Genomic DNA, 15,139 nt, shown 5'->3' on the forward strand with positions numbered 1-15,139 from the left:
TATAGGATACACATTGATTTAAAACTGCAGTCCAAATACACAAATGCACAACAAATATCATCTACATCTTAATTTCTGTTTTTGTCAAATACACACATTGGGAATATGTTGACCTTTTATGGTCAAATAAGACCTTTTTCAAAGAAGACGAAAATCAAGATCTAGGAAGAGTACTGGGTTAAATTACCAAACAACTTTAACAAAAACAAAGCTTTAATCTTAAAAAATAACATAAATGTATGACCCATTTCATTGCTAAAGTCATAATATCACCAACTTTCGATGATACAGAAAGGAAGATTTGGCCACAAAAGTCAACCAATTATATTGAATTGGGGAACAAGATTTTGAACTTACTTCTTCATACGTTTCACCCTTGGCTCTCAAAAGAACAAGAAAAACACTTATCAGCGATTCATTGGCATCTTGCAACAGAAAATCAAGAGACTCCTCCGCCTCTGCCTCCTTTAAGTTCTTTCTATCAATCAACGACTCAATCAGCTACACCCAGCAAAAATTAAACAATTACACAACATATAATTAAAGAAAACATTAACCCATGAACAAAATACAAGTTAAAACCTGGGAGAAAGACGTTGTTTTGGAAATCGAAGTGGTCGTCGGTTTCAGAAGTTGCGTCTTCAGAAGCCCTGCGCTTTACCTCAATTTCATGAAATCGATTTTATGAATCGAATCCATACAATCGAATAAAGAGGAAGACGACCGTTGGTGTTGGAAGGAACTGATCAATCGTTTGAAGAAGATAGCGAACATGCGTCAAGGGGGCAAGGGTAAATTGCGTCCGCTTCTTTTTCTAGCGGACCAGCGGACCGAATCAGATCGTTCTTACCGAGTCAGACGCCAAAAGTTTGGATCAACAAACACTTTTTGCTGACCGCGTCCGACCCGACTCGACGCATATCAAACGGGCCCTAGTCAACATTTTTGGACTTGTTCTACTTTTATGCTTTTATATTAAAAAGATTTTCAACTAATACTTAAAAGCTTATGTTTTTATGATTTACAAAAAAGATATGAGTAAAAGGTATTTATATATTGGGAAACGTTCAAATAAAAACTACAAAAATATTTGGAACCTTGAAAAACGACCATTCAATAGTATTAGATCATAAATACCGTAACATGGTTTGCGTATTAAGTTGTGAAAATCTGTAAAAAGAATATGTCACGGTATTCATAGTTTAAAGAACCGTGTTAGAGTATTCACTTACACCATGTTTTTGAGTTTTTTTAGGGAAAGAAATGGAAGGATTAAAAGTGGATAACATGTTCTCCAATTTTTGTAGGAAGGGAAAAGAAAGCACATAATACGAAAATCTTAGTTTTTTTATACACAAAGTCATTCACCCAATTTTGGGTGGATTGGGAGGGAAAGCAGATAATGACCGATTTTACCCTTACCTCTTTTCTCCACCCGAGAATTCATCTTCCTTCTCACAAAAATTCATCTTCCTCTCACATTGACCCACACCATAAAACTTGTTTTTCATGTTCATTCTCACAACTTCTTCCTTAACACTTCCAATGAACATGGTGAGGGTTGAAATCACCATCTTCTTTCCTTCTCACAACATACTCCTTGTCATCAAGACATCCTCTTCTTGAACCATCCTTCTCCTTGGACTTACCATCTCCATCTTCTCTCTTTCCTCTTCTCTTTATGATGAAGCTGATGAATCTTAACCAAGGATAAAAACGTCATTTAATCGTGAAATTTCTCTCCATCCCCTTGCAATTTGAGAACACCTATGATAATTCTTTTTGTCATTCCATACCTCTCTCTCTCTCTCTCTCTCTCTCTCTACTTTTTACATTCAATAACAAGGCGTTAAACTATGAATGGTCGGTTGTTCCTAACCTTTTTACGGTTCTTATTAGATCTTTTGTGTTTCTATATTTTGATTGGGTTTGATGTAAATATAACCTTGGAAACTTTGCGAAATATATCGATAATCTTTAGATGATTTTCGTTAATTTATCCTAAACATTTGACAACATACAAAGGTCCGAAATATGTTGCTTTTTTAAAATTGGGGTTCTAATCAAAACTCTAAAATTCATTTATCTTTACGTGTTATTATATATATCCTAGTCTAATATACTCTAGTCTAAATATCCATATTTATTAACTAATCATTTCCATCGGTTTTACTATTATTTAAATGTTTTAACTATTATAAACATAATATTATATTTGTTATATTACTATAATAGTATAAATATAATTATAAAAAAATATCTGGAACTAATACTCTCCAATCTTGTGTCTCTTGTAATGATTGTAAATATAACATAACAAAAGTATATAATTTAAAAAATGTTTCACATAGGCAGAAATGAATTATATTGTAACAATGTGTCATTAACTATTATATAGTTATAAATGAATTATATTGTAAGCTTTTACAAATCATAGCATTACTTTTTAGAGAAATTTACAAATTTAGCCACATTCCTTAATGTCTTTCACTAAATAGACAAAAAAAAAACATTTTTCATAAAATAGCCAACGAAATCATAAGTGATTAAGCTTACTTGCGATTTCAACCTTCGTAGTTGCTATCTCAACTGGGCTACGAATTTGGCCCATTTTTGGCTCATGGGCCGAAAGTATATAAATCTCAAAATCTGGAATAATCCTTATTTTTACATTTTCAACTTCAAGAAATTCTCTCAACCTTCTCAATGACTCAAAATCAATATTCACCAAAAAAAATATATAAGTACATCGGAAATCGCAGATAAATAAAATAAAATAAAAACAATATATGAGGAAATCGCAGGTGGCCCTAGGCTATCTGCGATTCCAAGAAAAAAGTCTTTTATATGGGATGAAACCACCGACAACTACAGTGGCTATTTTTAGAAAAAACTTGATTTTTTTTTTAAATGATTAAATCATTAAGATATTTAGCTAAATTTGTAAATTTTTTAGCTTTTCATATTCAATGGTACGAAAACACTAGCGATAGCACATTTATGTTGTGGGTGAGATATTCGGCGCATTACGAATGCGGCGCCTAAATCAATTTTAAGTAATAAATTGTATAAAATAGATTAGGGTGTAACTGTAAATATAAAATAGATTAGGGTGTAACTGTAAATATAAAAACCCTTATCATCCTTTCAAGGCTATCTTATGCATACGTCATCAATTATTCATCACCAAAGACATAAATCAGCAAATCGCAACACCAAAAGAGGTTTGATTCCTTTCTGGTCCTTTTTCGTCTGGGTTGATCCAAATTGACCAAGCATTCAGAAAAGATTCCACTTTGAGTATTTCGTTCATGTGGTTATTTTGCACAAATACTTCCTTGAAACGAGACGTGATTGAATCCCTATAAATTCGAAGTCAGACTGTTGTTTAGTTAAGAATCGAGCAAGAATTGACTTTTTAGTCACTCAAGGATCGAGGGTTTTGACTTGGGGGTTCAGTTAGATACAGTTTCTTCGAAGCTATGGAGGCTTATAAAAGATGGGTCCGGAGGAACAAGGAGTATGTTCATTCGTTAGAGTCTCTTGCTAACGTAAGCCTACTGAATATCTTGTAATATAAATTTTTTTCTTCAAAATTCATCTGTTCTTTGAGGCTTATTGATAGTTGCTTTTGCGATTTGGGAATTGTAAATCGTTTTTGATAGTGTGTGTTATAAATCTACAACATTTTGTCCCAAGTTTTAGTTGGGATGGAGTACAGACTACAGATGATGATAACAGGTTTCTCATTAAGGGAACGGAAAATTACTAACTTTTTAGTTCGTTTAAAACTTCTTTTTTTATTGTAAATCATTATGAACTATTTCCCTATTAGGATTTAAGGTATTTAGTTATTTATTTTTACATATTATGCTATTGTTCTAAGTTGTTTTGTCATATAAGGATTTAAGGTATTTAAAATACGCCATTCACTGTTCAGGGATTGACATGGCTTCTGCCAGAGAGATTTTCCGAGTCCGAAATCGTACCAGAAGCAGGTTTTGTGATATTTTGGTAACATTTGCCTTCTTTTTTTTATCATCTTTAAGGCCAAAACAGAACAGATTGTAATAAGTTTGTCATACATTGGACTGACAATACATACAAGTACATGTACTGTGTTTGTACTACATTGGATTGAGGCTAAGAGTGTGACTGTTGTCAATTACATTGGATTGAGGCTAAGAGTGTGACTGTTGTCAATGGGACAAAAAATGACAAAAGTTTGTCGCACCGAAAAGACGTAAATACCCTCCTCATCCTCATCATCCAAAATATCCCTAAAATCTTGTTCTGTACAGTAAAGTAAAGTCCAATCCCGTTCCATGTAACAAAATCAATCCAAAAATAACATTTTTTTGACACATGAAAAGTCAAATATAGATGTTTAAAAGTCAAAGTGGACTCTTTATGACTTTTTTTTTTTGTTATGCAGTAACATCGATATTGGGTATAGTGACTGCTGTGAATGAACATATAATTGAAACGACTCCAACAAATCCATCCCAAATGCATTCAAGACATATGGAGGCGTCTTCTTTTCCATATTCTTTGTTTTTGACTCTGATGAAAGATGTGGAGACTTTGGTTGAAGTTGTGGCACAACATTTCTATGGAGATGACAATAGATGGAATTTCCTTGCTGTTACAGAAGCCACAAAGTAAGTAGTGCCTCTCTATGACCAATTTCTTATTGAAAAAGTCAACATTTGACTTTTAAGAGAGTCAAATCTAGTTCTTTCAAGACTCAAAGTTGATATGCATTCTTTCATAGATTTAGCATCAGATCTTTGCATAAGTAGTGTTTCATACACGCTCTGATGTATTATTGATAATTTTTCGAAATTTAAAAAAATTGTTTTGAATTTTCAAAGTCAAACAGTGGACCGTTTGACCTTACAATGTCAGCTGTCAAACTTGACTTTTTTTTTTGCTCCAACCCAACACCAAAACATATTTTTACACCAAGTTTGGTGTTAAATCAACTACAAATCACTGTTTCTTACACCACATTTGGTATTAAACTTTCCTTTTACTATCTGTTCCTTCAACTCTGAATGTTATGTATTTTTAGTTCATTATATGTATAATGATACTTCATATGTTATTTGTTACTTTGTGTCTTAATGTATTATCCTTGATTAGGATATTTATAGTTTATTATATGCAAAATTCCAAAGTTGGTGTTAAATTTTTTCCTATGTATTGAACAAAATTGACTCTTTTACCCATGATCAGGGTACTAGCTAGATTAGCTTTATTGCGAAATAGTGGGTACAAGATGTTATTGCATGGAGGGGAGACAACGAACGATGGGAATTCTACAAATGATGGGGAACAACAGGGGCGTTTATTGCAGCAGCAGGGGCAAAATGGTCATTTCACTCCTCAAGGAAGAGCTCTCTCTGCAATGAGTAGGTTCGGTGAAAATGCCCGTATGCTTTCCGATCCAACATGGTTTCGCAGGGTCGAACATCATCAACGTGCAGTTATGGAGCTTCCAGGTAATTTTCAGTTTCTTTTAGGAATTGGTTTAAATTCAAGAAATAGCAATGTTGTAATATATATATGAAAGTTTTTGTTACTATTTCTTGTATTTAGCAATTTTAGTTGTATGGCTTATGGCTTACAGAAACGGAAATAAAGAGACCTACAATGTCGAGTTTTTTGTCGGAAAAGGGTATTTCTGGAAGTTTATTTTTGATGGGGGAAGTAATGTTCATTGCAAGGCCGCTTGTATACGTTCTTTTGATAAGAAAATATGGAGTCAAATCATGGCTTCCGTGGTTGGTTTCTTTGTCTATTGACATCATCGGGATGACTTCATCAATCACATGTCAGAAAGACCCCGAACTTCCTCTATCCGATCCCGAGAAGGACGAGGTAAACATATCCTTAAAAAGTTTTATGCAGTTTGCTATGATGAAGGGTATTTTAGTCATTTGACAAATAGTCAAAGACTTGAAACGGTTCCCTTCTACTTACTAATTTGTTCCGGTTTGATTAAAATGCAGTTGAGAAGGCGGAAATTGTTGTTGGCACTTTACCTCATGAGAGATCCGTGTTTCGCGAAATACACACGGTATAAATATGATTTGTAAAATCGTTTTATTTTGTTTGATTTTTGAGATGGGATTTTGATTTGGAAATTGGTTGGCTTTGTATTGTCAGGCAAAGACTCGAAAGCACGGGAAAAACATTGGAGCATGTCCCGGTTGTTGGGTTTCTTACAGGTTTGTTGTTTTTGAATAACCGATGATGAGGATGAGGAGGGCGTTTATGTCTTTTGCACAGAGCGAGTCCCAGTCCCACATTTTTGGCGGGATAAAAAATTGCAATTTTAGTCATATTGGCATCAATCAAAAGTCCGAGTTTCACTTTAACGGGAGCCGAGCCAAATACAGTACAATCTGTCTACTCAAAGTCAACTCTTTTTACATTGAAACTCTCACACATCAACTTTTTAATCATTAAGCCTTTTTTTTAATGGGTTTAATATATATTAGTTGATAATTTTTTTTTGTAAATTAAGTATAAATTTTCTTAAATCATATTACTATTATTTATCATTGTTTTTATTTATATATTTAAACTTATTCTATTTTCATTGTTTAAAAATCTTCTAGTTCTTTTTAACATGTACGGATTACCAAATATGTGGAAAACATCGAGTCAAATTTTTTACTTTACAAATTGTGAGAACAACTAAAAAAGGTATATGTCATCCATTCTTTTACCATCTTAAGTTAAATGACAATCTCCATTTAAAAAAACAATCAAAAAAGATACATGGCATCCATTCAATAAATAAATTATGTTTTATAGCTCTTTTTTATTTTACAATAATAAAAGTATATCGACATACATCACATATACTTGGTAAATCACAGTTTTTATATATGTACAATTGTTTTATACAATAAATATTAATAAATAAATTTTTGTCAAATATCAATAAAATTTGACTAAGGGGTGTTTTTTTAGTAAATTATGTGTTTATTTAGCCAATCCCTTTGTTATTTTCTTGTGTTTTGCAGCAAAGTTGATTGAACTTTTGGTTGGAGCCCAAACACGTTACACCTACATGTCTGGTTCTTGATTCATGAATGGAACAAAATTGTATGTTATGTTTTTCAAACTAGTTTAAGCAAACATTCGTATGATTTGCTTTGCTTGTGAAATTCGGAGAGGATGATGTATTCGAGGTAATCCATGGATCATTGTATTGTAAATCTATCTTATACGTACAAGTTATTTGTTGAAATCATCGGGTCTTCTTGTTTTCATATTGAAATGGCTGCAATGTATGTTTGTAATTTCGTAAAACAATAGCAACATTTTTTTTTACATCATTCACCCTTTTTGTTTTAACTTTTATGAGATGTTGCATCCCTTGCCATTCTTGAGATTTGGCAGGAATAGGATAGTTAACATGAAAACATTCTCAAGTTCAATATCATCCTTTAAGTCCATAATGTTTGTAATATCCCAAAGCAGTAGCAACATATAAAACAATTCTAGAACAAGAAGATCAAAATGCAGTATGTTTATGTACTGTTGGTCTAAATGCATCTTTTTGTGTTGTTCTTTCATGTAGTGGACTAGTGTCTAATTTCCAAGTAAGGGGTGCAATAAACAACATTCTGTTAGAACTACGTTTGGTTCTTATGACGAATCTCTACTATTTCATATTCTTTCATAATTGATTTGAAATTACTATTTTATCCTTAACTGTTTTTTTATTATTTACTTTTTTAATTTAAATTAATATCCAGAAAACTGAATCAGATCTAACATTACCATCCGCTACATCCCTTCCACAACCACCACCACCACCGGATGCCCCATCATAAAAATAAAAAAATAAAAAATCTGAAATCTAAAATTTGTCATAAAAAATCGTCAAGAACCATGGATGAAGCTTGAAATCTGAAATCCATTATGTTTGTTCATCAAGGTTCGGAAGGCGATTCAAGAACCCACACACACACACATGGTTTCGGTCTTCCCTGAGGCTAGCCCTTGCCGAAGCAAATTAGGGTGTCAGTTTCAAAAATGAAACCCACACAAGATTTCAAATTCCATTTATGGGGTGAGTTCTTGATCTTGTTTCTCCCTAGGATTCTATGTTTGTTTTGGGGTAGTTGTTTTTTTTTTAACATTAGTTAAAAGGAAAATATAAAATCAATTAAAAAGGGTATGATTGTCATTTTAGTTGTGTAAAGAACCAACCACACAAAAAATAAAATGACGTTTGGGACCAATCTCGGAAAAGTATGGTCTTTTTTCTAACATGTCTCGAATCCAGGAAATTGATGCAACAAATAATACTAGGAAATTAGTACGACAAATAATACTATTAAGGTGGGCCGGTATATACCAAACAATTTTCATTAGTTGGGTACATATTTTAAAGTATAATGTCATATGTAAGAAAAAATTTGAAAGTATAATTTTCTAATCGTTAGAAATTTTGAAGTACAATGTGTTAATTAAAAGATAATGGAAGCATCTAAAAGAAATGAAAGAAGTTTCCAATCTCGTTCCATGTAACAAAAACATCTCAAAAGTAATATTTTTGGACACTTAAAAGGTAGAATATAGACGTTTAAAAGTCAAAGTGAACTCTTCTTAAGATATTTTTTCTTGTTTTCATTATATATGCATTATTGTCGATATTGGGTATAGTGAGTGTTGTGAATGAACATATAATGGAAATGACTCCAACAACTCCATCCTAATGCATACAAGACATATGGAGGCCTCTGGACATATATTTTCCCGCCAAAACATATTGATGACATCATGATGATGTAGACATCGATTGTGTCCAATAACTACCCTCTTTTAACACCAATTTGGTGCAACCAACATTTAACCACTTTCCTTCCTTGTATAGATGCAAGGTGAATGTTCCACGAAAAGGGTTGATAATTTATATACATGGAATTGATCGTGAACAACTCTCTATCTCTCAAGAACACAAATCATCACAAGGTATTGCGTGTTTTATAAGTTTGGATCAGGCCTATAATCCAAATAAGATTTTTTGGATTATCTCACTTCTGAATTCATGTAATCATAGAGTATAAGGGACAAATTAGAGATTTCAAAAAGGGATATAATCACGATCCAAGTAATATCCAAGTGTTATTGTTATTGAAATCCTTATATCTAACATTTTATAATGTCAGTCCTTCAACTTTGAATGTTATGTATTTTTAGTTCTTTATTTTAATAATGATATTTCATATGTAATATTTTTTATTTACTTCATGTCTTTATGTATTTTCTTTGTATAATATTATGTATTTTTAGTTTATTATATGCAATACACCAAAGTTGGTGTTATTTTTTTCTATGTAATAAAATGCTCATTTTGTAAGTAGGATAATTTGTTCGAATTTAATTATATGCGAATAATTTCCTTTGGTTATTATTGTCTAGTTATAGTCTATAAAGCTAGTGGAATAAAAAAGAAGTTGTGAATCAAATTTGTAAAAAGCTAATAAATATAAGAGTATTATTCAAAATCCATATAATTTAGAAAAAAATTATATATACTTGAAATGTTCTTTTTGGTGTTAAAAATGATGTTATGGTTTGGAGATGAATAACTTTTTACACTAAAATTTACATTATTTTGGTGCAAAAAAAGGTGCAAATATTGTGTAATGGTTTGGATATGGTTTTAAGTATGCTTGACATCAAAAGAGTCGTCGGAACTGTGAGAGTCTAATGTAATTTTTTTCAAGGCTCAAAATGGATATGCATTCATTCATAAGAGTAAATTACACGAGTGGTCCCTATGGTTTGGGGTAATTTGCGTGTTTGGTCCCTAACTTATTTTTTTAACTCGGGAGGTCCCTACTATTTGTTTTTAATACGTGCTTGGTCCCTATTGTTTGTTTTTGTTACGTGGTTGCTCCCTATCTTACCTAAAAAGATTATTATTTAAATAGGGAAAAATTACGGGGTAAGTAAGGTAAGATGAGGGGGTGGGGTTGGGGTCTGTTTGTTTTTAATAAATTAAAAAATCAGGGCAAAATAGTCTTTTACTTAAGATAGGGACCAAGCGCGTAACAAAAACAAACAGTAAGGATCTTCCGAGTTAAAAAAATAAGTTAGAGACCAAACATGTAAATTACGCTAAACCATAGGGACCATTCGTGTAATTTACTTCATTCATAATTTAGCATAAGAGTCTTCCTTAAGTTGTGTTTTATATACAATGGTGACAAAATTACAAAAATGGTCCCTATGGTTTGCCAAAAGTCACAAAGTCAGTCTCTGCTATTTTTTTTTACGAACATGGTCCATGTGGTTTCCAAAACTTGCATCAATGGCCCTTTTTGCTGACGTCGTTACTGTTCATCCGTTAGTGTAAGGGTATTTTGGTCTTTTCAAGTATCAAGGACTGGGTTTGTGACTATGGGTAAACCATAGGGACCATTTATGTATATTTTTTCTATATTTTATGTTTATGAGTTTGTGACTTTTCCACCCATTTACTTTTTAAAATATCACTTTGAACCCTTCACTTTGAACTTTGAAAAATGTTACTTTCACCCCTCTATTTTCTAAATTTTCGTGTTTAACCCCGTATTATATATAATTTGTTTTTTATTAATAACTTTCGTTCGCTAACCTAAAAAAACTATTTTTACGTGTTTATTTTCATATATTTGTCGGTATAATTCAAGGTGATCAACGTTTCGACTATAATTAGAACTTTCTTTCGTTATTTTTTTTTAAAGTTACATGGTTTTTTTTATAAAATTGTCGGTTTAAATTCGAGCTTATTTTTCGACGTAGTTTTTTTTTTTAACTTTATCTACGTTTCCTACGTATGAGACGAGTCATATATAATAACTTTCGTTTGTTAATTTTAAAAAATATATTATATTCGAGATTGTCTATGTTTTGATGTATTTTTTATACATTTTGTGCTTAATTTTATATACATCCCTACGTATCATTCGGGTCATATATAATAACTTTCGTTTGTTAGCTTAAAAAAATGTAGTATATTCGAGTTTGTCTATGTTTCGACCTAACTTTTGTTTCATGTTTTTTACGTATCAATATAGATTCGAGTTCGTCTATATTTCGACGTAATTATTTTTTTGTTTCGTGCTTATTTTTATGTACGTGTTTTTTTTCATTCATGTTTTTTTTACGTCGAAATGCAACTTTTATGACTATAATCACCAAAATTCAACTTACAAAATTTCGACGTAAAAAAACATGAAATAAAAAAAATACGTACATAAAAATAAGCACGAAACAAAAAAAAATTACGTCGAAATATAGACGAACTCGAATCTATATTGATACGTAAAAAACATGAAACAAAAGTTAGGTTGAAACATAGACAAACTCGAATATACTACATTTTTTTAAGCTAACAAACGAAAGTTATTATATATGACCCGAATGATACGTAGGAATGTATATAAAATTAAGCACAAAATGTATAAAAAATACATCAAAACATAGACAATCTCGAATATAATATATTTTTTAAAATTAACAAACGAAAGTTATTATATATGACCCGTCTCATACGTAGGAAACGTACATAAAGTTAAAAAAAAAACTACGTCGAAAAATAAGCTCGAATTTAAACCGACAATTTTATAAAAAAAAAACCATGTAACTTTAAAAAAAATAACGAAAGAAAGTTCTAAATTATAGTCGAAACGTTGATCACCTTGAATTATACCGACAAATATATGAAAATAAACACGTAAAAATAGTTTTTTTAGGTTAGCGAACGAAAGTTATTAATAAAAAACAAATTATATATAATACGGGGTTAAACACGAAAATTTAGAAAATAGAGGGGTGAAAGTAACATTTTTCAAAGTTCAAAGTGAAGGGTTCAAAGCGATATTTTAAAAAGTAAATGGATGGAAAAGTCACAAACTCATAAACATAAAATATAGAAAAAAAAAATACATAAATGGTCTCTATGGTTTACCCATAGTCACAAACTCAGTCTCTGCTACTTGAAAAGACCAAAATACCCTTACACTAACGGATGAACAGTAACGGCGTCAGCAAAAAGGGCCATTGATGCAAGTTTTGGAAACCACAGGGACCATGTTCGTCAAAAAAAATTAGCAGGGACTGACTTTGTGACTTTTAGCAAACCATAGCGACCATTTTTGTAATTTTGTCTATATTGGTGGATGGTTGCTCGTAAAACCAGAGTGATTGACTTTACCTTAACAATTACTTTTTTTTTTATACTTTCTATGCCCCATAATTTTCATCAAAAGTCAGTTCATTAATTTAATATCTTATTGAATCTTATTTGTTGAAATTTTCAAATTTTAAAGTTACAATTTCTAGCCTCATGATATCGCAGGTCTTATACAATTCTTATTTTCCGATTCAATACTAGAATCCTACTTTATGTTATAAATGTTTTTTATTTTTTTCTTTTTGGCTTTTCGTTAAAATGTTATAACTATGCACATTAAAAGGACATCAATTTACACAAAAACAAAATATAAATGGAAGTTGTGCGGATTAGGGATGTCAACGGGACCAAACGGGAGCGGAATTGTTGCCCCCGCCCCCGCTCCCGAAATCAGTTGTTGTCCCCGCCCCCGGTTACCTCCATCGCACCCGGTCCCGCCCCCGTACCCCCGGTTTGTAGGCTTAAAATTCGATATTTTTTTCTAAAAAATTGCTTTGTTTTAGGCTAAAAATACTATTTTTAATAACTTTAAAAGCTTAAAACCTAATCTTTTAGAAACTATAAAATTAAAAATCCAACATTACAAAACGACAATTCCAACAATCTTGCAAGTATAAAATACGACAAATCCAACATTACAAATATAATATACTTACATGTCCAAAAATATATGATCAATTCACTACATCTTCAATATCCATTAGTTGGAAACGGGAAAGTGAAACCTAACCTAAACCTAAAATTAAAAAATCTATTTTGTATATGTATTTTATATTAAATATATATTTTTTACTGCGGACGAGGATGGCGAAGCAAAAAGGGTAAGTGAGAACCAACCAATTCATACATATCCAAAAAAGACGGTTTTTAACATCTTGAAACCGTTCCACATAAGCAAATTCTATTGTTAATTATAAAAACAAAGACACGAATGCTAACAAATATTTCACTCATTTAGTCATTTATTCATGTGGGAAGTACCACATGTTGGCATTAAATGAAGTTGCTTTTTCTACTTGTATCACTTTCAGAATATCTCCCATATTGTGACCTTGTAATAGACCTTGCCCCCGCACTCGTTTTTCAACAACACCATACTTTAAGTTGCTAAGAAAAGATGCATATTCTCCAACTGTCTTTTCGTGTGACACCCATTTATTTCATTTCCCCAAAATCTAGTTCTTGAAATCTGTACCGATTTTTTTGAATGGGACCCCATGATATGAATGTTCTCATTTGGTTGAACGCGATCCATCACACAAATGTTGTCACCTGAACTTACAAGCTGTGAATACTGGGAGGGTTTTAAAGAGTTCTTGGTTTCAAGTAAAGTCAATTTGGGCTCTGAATTAAGTCTCTGTTCATATAAACGATCACATAAAAGATTATTAAAGTTTGTGTTTAGGGTCCCTATATATTTTCCCCTTGAAAACACATATATCAGTGAAGATGGAGGTGATGAAGAGATTATTCCATGCTCCACTACCCGCTATAGAAAACCACATTTGACATTTCAGTCGAGTACACAGGGATAGAAACACCCACCCACATATTGAAAGTGTAAAGACAAGGATAGCCCTGCCTTGTGATAGGGAAGGGTTAGTAACTCATGCCTTGTGATAGGGTTCACAAGCCAGAACACACGTACGGGGTGTCTTCTTGTCTTGAAAAAGATCAAGTAACCACAAGTTAATCCAACACAAGCCCCACCATCAAAACAAGGGAGGAGCCTTCAAAGTCTTCTAAATGGCAGATTTTCTTACAACCATGCCATGAGATACGCATCTTCATGGGTGGTTTGGACGCCATAAACATGTTGCGGTTAGAGACTGCAGTTGTCCTCCATGACTTGCAAACTCCACCGAATGAAAGATAATCAACAACTCCTAGTTTCATCATAACTAAATAGAGCAGATGATGATTAAGATCTGACCAGGGTCCCGCATCACCATTGTCACAAGTTTTGAATCTCTTCATGGTAACGTAGATGATGCATCAGCATCACGATTCTGGTTTTTTCTACTTGTCCTAGCTAGCCCTTCATTCAATTGCAAAAGAAGATTAAGTAGTTGAGAGCTTGGTAAATGCAGATTCCACAAAAGATACAAAACGTGTTTAATGGTGTGCCTGATCGAAACTGATGATTGAGAAGCTTAAGCACCTAACAACTAATTGAAGATTTGTGGCCAACTTTGGGATTTTTTGCGATCACCGTATTTCATATATAGGTTAATAATGGTTCACGAACTTTGTGGGCCTCACAAAATGGTTGAGCTTTAGTGCAATTACGATGATATGTACTATTTTATTATTTTGGGCCTCAAAAAATATTTCTATATATACTGGTGTTTTGATATATGAAAAGCTTCAAGTGCTATATAACTAAAATGCCATGCTTCCCACCTACCTTATCATGTAAATCAGAATAACTCAAAATAATTGCAAATTAGACATTTCTACCACTTTGCCAATAGTTGAAAACCATTTGGGGGATGTTCCGACATATATTGTAATTTGGGTAGTGGTTGACAAATTTTGTCATACGCAAATATTAAAGGTTATTTCTTATTATCTTTTTCTTTATGGATTTTCCTTAACATTCTATGCTAGAATGCATACACTTAAGAAAAGAACATCAGTTTGCATGCAAACAAAATATAAATGAGAGTTAGGCCCGCCACAATGAAGCAAAAGTATGAGGGAGATCAAACTGTAAATATAGATCCAACAAGCTATGGTGGTTCTGAAAAGATGTTATATATTATACTCTATAAAAACAAAGAAAAAATGCTAACAAGTCTATCACTTATCTATGAGATCAACATTCAAATATTCATGGGGGAAGTACCACATGTTCGTAGTAGAAGGGCTTGCTTTTCTCACTTCTATCAGTTCCAACATTCAAAAAAATCTTAAACCAAATTCAAAATC

The 15,139-nt window shown here is 32.3% G+C and overlaps 1 protein-coding gene and 1 long non-coding RNA gene across 4 annotated transcripts; one reads left to right on the top strand and one right to left on the bottom strand.

The window, feature by feature from the left end:
* On the bottom strand, positions 1–1,892 carry LOC145123837 (uncharacterized). The gene is made up of 2 exons (XR_013715352.1): positions 583–1,892; positions 1–501 (listed from the first exon to the last, which is right to left on the bottom strand). It is a non-coding gene; the product is annotated as an uncharacterized LOC145123837 (long non-coding RNA).
* A 1,272-nt stretch (positions 1,893–3,164) lies between these two features.
* On the top strand, positions 3,165–7,286 carry SSE1 (shrunken seed protein (SSE1)). 3 transcript variants are annotated; one of them, XR_013716141.1, is made up of 8 exons: positions 3,165–3,551; positions 3,941–3,998; positions 4,436–4,661; positions 5,239–5,504; positions 5,633–5,883; positions 6,015–6,082; positions 6,172–6,403; positions 7,038–7,286. XR_013716141.1 is itself a non-coding variant. In XM_079061162.1 (8 exons), exons 1-8 carry the CDS (start codon positions 3,483–3,485, stop codon positions 7,097–7,099), a joined length of 1,062 nt encoding a protein of 353 aa, XP_078917288.1. In that variant the 5' UTR covers positions 3,165–3,482; the 3' UTR covers positions 7,100–7,286. The 3 variants fall into 3 exon arrangements, 2 of the variants coding, with proteins under 2 accessions (XP_078917288.1, XP_078917289.1); XM_079061162.1 differs by having other exon boundaries at positions 6,172–6,233; XM_079061163.1 differs by having other exon boundaries at positions 3,491–3,551; positions 3,941–4,014; positions 6,172–6,233.
* The last annotated feature ends 7,853 nt before the right edge of the window (positions 7,287–15,139 follow it).

Source organism: Lactuca virosa, chromosome 7 (assembly GCF_052849685.1).
Source record: "Lactuca virosa cultivar CGN04683 chromosome 7, Lactuca_virosa_CGN04683_v6, whole genome shotgun sequence".
Classification (NCBI taxonomy): Eukaryota; Viridiplantae; Streptophyta; class Magnoliopsida; order Asterales; family Asteraceae; genus Lactuca; species Lactuca virosa.

Bases quoted from the DNA above. Each gene is read 5' to 3' on its own strand.
- SSE1 (XM_079061162.1), top strand. From the start codon at position 3,483: ATGGAGGCTTATAAAAGATGGGTCCGGAGGAACAAGGAGTATGTTCAT. The intron at 3,552-3,940 runs GTAAGCCTACTG...TTCACTGTTCAG, and splicing joins CGTTAGAGTCTCTTGCTAAC to GGATTGACATGGCTTCTGCC. The intron at 4,662-5,238 runs GTAAGTAGTGCC...ACCCATGATCAG, and splicing joins GCTGTTACAGAAGCCACAAA to GGTACTAGCTAGATTAGCTT.